The sequence below is a fragment of the Clytia hemisphaerica genome, unplaced genomic scaffold (assembly GCF_902728285.1).
Source record: "Clytia hemisphaerica strain Z4C2 unplaced genomic scaffold, Clytia hemisphaerica genome assembly, whole genome shotgun sequence".
Classification (NCBI taxonomy): Eukaryota; Metazoa; Cnidaria; class Hydrozoa; order Leptothecata; family Clytiidae; genus Clytia; species Clytia hemisphaerica.
Window position 1 is genome coordinate 195,901 of NW_027103979.1, and position 5,341 is coordinate 201,241.

Below are 5,341 nucleotides of genomic sequence, written 5' to 3' on the forward strand. Positions count from 1 at the left end.
ACGCTAAGAGTAAAAACGTTTGGAAAGTTAATTTTGTTGAAGACTACTTTTTTGATGTTATGTTTTGTCAGGTCGTTTGTTTAGATTGAAAGGTTTGAAATTTCATACATGTCTCAAAGTAAACCCCTGGTCAAGTTAGTTTTCTGTTGGTAGAGATAGAATTGCAAGGTCATTGTACATTCCTATGTAAATGGGATAACATTTTGATATTGTGAAAGCAAGCTTTTGCACATAACGTCTACCATTACCATCGACCAAGTTGCGAAGGACTTTTTGTATTTTTTATGGTAACCTGATATATTTGACAGACCGCTGCAAAGGACTAGAATTTCATCCATCAGTGTTCTATCATAAAGGACACCCATCGACTTTGTAAATATACTCTTTCCTTGTAAAAGAATATCTCACGAACCTGCACACGCTGATGGGATTTAGTCTAGCACAGGCTGAAGTCCTTTTACCATTAAATGCTATAACTGTTTTTTTTTTCTGCTCGTTTTTTTACTAACCCAGACTAACCTGTAGTTGTTGACTGAATACAATTTTTTGGTTCCTTGAACAGTCAGAAAAATCAAGAAAATTGAATCCCTAGCCAGGCTACTTAAAAACAATTATTCCGGGTGGTAATATCATGAAATAGACCACCCTCTGTTCCAATTTCTTAAGTTAAGTCACAGTAGAAGAGCTTTTCTTTGTAAGAACAAAGATTAAGAATCTTTCAGAAAACATGTCTTTAACATGTCTTCTCTACAGTGTGTTATAAGGGATTCTATTATCAATATTTCCTAACCATCAAACTTATAATAGTAAACATTATTTTCTAATTTCAGAATTTTCCAAGACCGCTTTTATAATATTGAAGAAGGTATATGAACACTTTTCTGTTTAAGAGAAAATTATAAACTGTTTGAAATTCACAATGAAATCTTCCAGACCAAAGGAGGTCTGTTCAGAATGTTTGAATGGTAGTTTGAAATCTGTATAGAATAGTTTATTCATCAATCTCAATGTCTGGATTGCTGAATGCTGAAGGGAGGACTGAAATTTTGCTGTAAAGAATATAGATTCAATATAGTATCGTACACCCTGGATTCACAAATATATGAATGCAGTTTTGTGAAGTATCTTGTTTCTTTGATTTTTCTTTATTCCTTAACATTTCCTGTTTCTTTTCAATCGTCAAACTATTATTAGCTATTTAGATTGCTTTCTAGTTCTCTGGAGACAACGTTAAGATAGGGAATCGCTGCATCGTGCCATATTATATTAAAGTAAAAGTTTTATTCTTAGATATAAGGTTATCAGAAAAATTCTCTAAGCTCGCCAATCTTTTAAGAAGATGTTGATAACTTCCCAAACTTGTTCGAAATGTTTTTAAAACCTCTAAGGAAGACTTATCAGAGAGAGAGAGAGGATGATTTCATTTCATACGATGAGATGTTTGATTTTTATTTTCTTTAGCATACTATTATGTAAAACATCTTCAAAAATAGTATGATTTTATACTGAATTATACGGACAAGGAACAACGGCATCTTGAGATTGATAAATCTTCTATTCAAAAGAATCACGTTTGCTTTATCGTTTCAGTGCTCTTAAGTAAAAAAGAAAGCTATTCAAAAGATCCAAAATGAATCCTGGAATACATAAGGAAGAGGTACAGAAGGAGAAACCTGTCTTTACTCTCAAACAGATAGCTGAGCACAAAACTGAAGATGACTGTTGGGTGGCTATTGATAGCAGTGTTTACAACATCACCAACTGGCTATCAAAACACCCTGGTGGAAAATCTGTCCTTTTCAATTTTGCCGGCACCGATTGCTCGGATGAGTTCCGTATTTTTCATTACAATCCGAACTATAAACGTCTAAAGGCTTTCCGCGTTGGTACACTACACCCGGACGACCAACGAAAAGACACGGCTGTTTCTAAAGATCTTCAAGAACTACACGCTCGAATCAAATCGGAAGGAGCCTTTCTACCTGACTGTAAGTTGTTGTTATCATAAACACGAACGATTTCTTTATAAGAACAAACTATATAACTAACATAATGCTTCGATGGCCGAGAATTTAAGAACGAGTTGATAACACTTTCTCTATAATACCAAATTTCTTTGGAAATACGCGCTTTTTCTTTTATAAGAATAGTGTACTTTGGTTGAGGGTGAGCATTGTTCTTATTTTTCCATTGTTCTAAACAATGGGCCTGTTGTTTTAAACCCGAAATCTCACCCTGATATTCTTATAGAAGTTATTCTTATAAAAGAAAAAGCGTGTATTCGCATAAAAGTACTAACAAAAAAATGGTGAAAATAAGAACATTTTTAGGCTTAAAACCCAATTAGTTTTGAACATCTGAAGGTTTTAACAATTTTGGATGTTCTTATAAAAAGTTTAGTTCTTTGATCATCATGGTTCGAACCGGTGTTTTTCATTAAAAAATGATATTTGAAAGCAGAAAAAAAAGATGGCCTGATTTTTTCTCTCTCTAACTAAGCCGACAGAGCGAGCAATAATGGCCCTATTATGATAATTTTGCAATAAAAATAGCACGCTAGCTGCGAATGGGTAGGTCAGCGTGTCAGCTCGACTGTTGAGATCAGGGAATCACCTGTCTGATCGCCTAATGAGATTACTAGTTCAATATGTTAAACTTGTCAAAAAAGGAAGTATTATTATAGATATGGTATGCATGGCAACCAAGCTTAATACCTGATTTTACTCAAAATGATATAGGAAAGGATAAGCACGGCTAATACAGTGCTATTTTGATTGTGATGCAACATAATATCTAAAGCATGTCAAACTTCCTTCTTCTCAAACAGTCTTTTGACAATTGCTTATCAGAAAATGTTCTTAGCATGTTCTTATTTTCACCATTTTATAAGCATTCTTGCCTATTTTCCTTAGAAATTTGTGTTTTAGAGTCCCCGAAGCCTTAAAATGTTCTCAACTTGTTCTTAAGTTTTAAGCCTTTTGTTCTTACATAGTTTGTTCTTATAAAACGATCTTCTTATGCTGACCAATTTCTCTCCATGAAAATCTGACTTTTTTCTCATCTTCTTAGATTGGTTTTATGCTGGACGAGCCGCTATTATTCTCTCATTATTTGCCGTTTCTGCTTACCTATTCAACTACACTCCATCCTTATGGACATGCGCGGCGAGCGGATTCTTCCTTGGATTGGCATGGCAACAATTGGCGTTCGTCGGACACGATATCGGACACCATGTTGTGTCACATGATCATAAAATCGATGACAATCTGGGAATTGTTTTCGGGAACTTCCTCCAAGGTACTTTTCTTTTACTTTTTTTGCATTCTCAATGCCACTCTACCCAGACACAAGGAAAACTCGAAAAAGCTTGCAAAAATTATTGCTTATTATAGCTTCCCGATTAGGAGGATTTATATTACTGAGCACCAAATAAATGCTTGATTTCAAAAGTAGTTCGGTTTCCTTCTTTATTAATCGTACTTAGATTCTATTTGCGAAGCAGGGGTGTTTTAGAACGACATGAAATAAATTATGGTCAATAATACAGTCGAGTCTCTTCTAGCTCGAACCTCTACAATTCAAATGTTTCCTTAATTTATTTCGTCCCTTCCAGTAAACAATGCCTTTCTTTAAACCTCGTAATTTCCTCAAGCAAACTTGGATTCCTCGTTTGTGTTTGAGTTATAGGGAATCCACTGTAATAATCTTTTTACCATTTTTACCATCTATATTCTCTTTTCAACGTTCTCAGGAATCAGTTTGGAATGGTGGAAGCACAGTCATAACACTCATCACACTGTGACCAATTCTGTAACACACGATCCTGACATCCAACATTTACCATTCCTGGCAGTCAATAAAGCATTCTTCAAATCTATCTTCTCAAAGTATTACTACAAAACGTTGAACTTTGACAAAGTTAGCGAGTTCTTCATTGCTAAGCAGCACTATTTATTTTACGTTGTCATGGGGTTAGCGCGTTTCAATCTTTACGCGCAAAGCTTCCGTCATAATTTGGTTGGTGCTGGTTCTACACACACCAGAAAAAACATCGAATTGGTATCCTTGTTCGGATTTTGGGTGTGGTTACTCACTGTTTTATCGTTGACACCAACATGGTGGCACACGGCTGTCTTCGTGTTGGTTTCGCACGCTGTTGCCGGTATTGTACACGTCCAGATTTGCATCAATCATTTCCCAATGAAGGTATATGAAGGTGTTCCTCAGAAAGCTTTTACCAATGATGGTTATCTGATGTCACAACTGATGACAACACGAGATATCGAGTGCCCACCTTTCATGGACTTCTTTCACGGTGGACTTCAGTTCCAAATCGAACATCACATTTTCCCACATTTAACGAGAAGCCATTTGAGACGTGTCCAAGACGAGCTGAAGAAGATTTGCAAGAAACACGATTTGCCTTTTCAAAATGTACCCTTCTGGAGAGCCAATTGGGATGTGATCGTTAAGTTGTATGAAACGTCTAAAGAACTAAAAATATCTGAAATCTTTATGGATGGAATCAACATGAATGGTTAGATTCTAGCTTGGTTAGCTAGTCTCTCGTTTCTCTAATGTATACTGCTTGCACAGAAGTAGAGAGAAACACGACCTTATTGAAAAGCCTTGAAATTTAGACATCCTGTATATTATCTCTACAATCAATTTAAAAGAGATTTTTAAACTCAATGATTCTGTAAAGAGAAAACGATATAGGCTTTTAACACGCCTTAATGTATACTTTCATTTGAATTTCCAAATGAACATTTTTGCTGCAGTTGGAAGCGTTGCGCATTTTTACCGTGATTCTGATAAAAAAGAGTTTTCTAGAAATAATACTGCGTTCCATCGTGTCAAGTTCTTCCGAATTTGGAAGGACCATCAGGGTAGTGGCGGGACTGATTAAGTTCTAGTACACTCTTGCTTCTAGCATACAGTCGGGTGTTTAAGATAAAAACTGCAATTATTGCTCTTTTCGGAAATTATTGCCGAAAACGGCAATTTTTTTAACGATGAAATGCTGAATCAGCAGAAAAATAAAAAAGTAAATAAATGAAAATTGCCGTTTTCGGCAATTATTGCCGTTTTTGCAAATAAAAGTTGATTTTATTATTGAACACGTGGTATTTGACACCCTCGCGATAAGTAGGCCCACTGTGCCTCGTTTAGTTTTGTTTTCAACTGGTTTTTGTTGGAAATGCAGATAGCAAAATCGAGTCATATGTAAACACATTTACAACGGGGGTTTTGTTATCTCTTTCTGGCTGTGTTTCGGCATCGATGCAGGATCTTTTAACTTATTATTTTAGAACTTTTCATGTTATTGAGCAACGAAAAA

At 35.5% G+C, this 5,341-nt stretch overlaps 1 protein-coding gene across 1 annotated transcript; it reads left to right on the top strand.

Moving 5' to 3' along the window:
• Positions 1 to 1,554: 1,554 nt before the first annotated feature.
• On the top strand, positions 1,555 to 4,887 carry LOC136810873 (uncharacterized). The gene is made up of 3 exons (XM_067067464.1): positions 1,555 to 1,988; positions 3,070 to 3,297; positions 3,752 to 4,887. The coding sequence occupies exons 1-3, from the start codon at positions 1,631 to 1,633 to the stop codon at positions 4,540 to 4,542; spliced, it is 1,377 nt and encodes a 458-aa protein (XP_066923565.1). The 5' UTR covers positions 1,555 to 1,630; the 3' UTR covers positions 4,543 to 4,887.
• Positions 4,888 to 5,341: the final 454 nt, after the last annotated feature.

Excerpts from the sequence above, each read along its gene's own strand:
- LOC136810873 (XM_067067464.1), top strand. The coding sequence starts at position 1,631 with ATGAATCCTGGAATACATAAGGAAGAGGTACAGAAGGAGAAACCTGTC. Across the intron at positions 1,989-3,069 it reads AGGAGCCTTTCTACCTGACT|ATTGGTTTTATGCTGGACGA; the intron begins GTAAGTTGTTGT and ends TCATCTTCTTAG. Across the intron at positions 3,298-3,751 it reads TTTCGGGAACTTCCTCCAAG|GAATCAGTTTGGAATGGTGG; the intron begins GTACTTTTCTTT and ends CAACGTTCTCAG.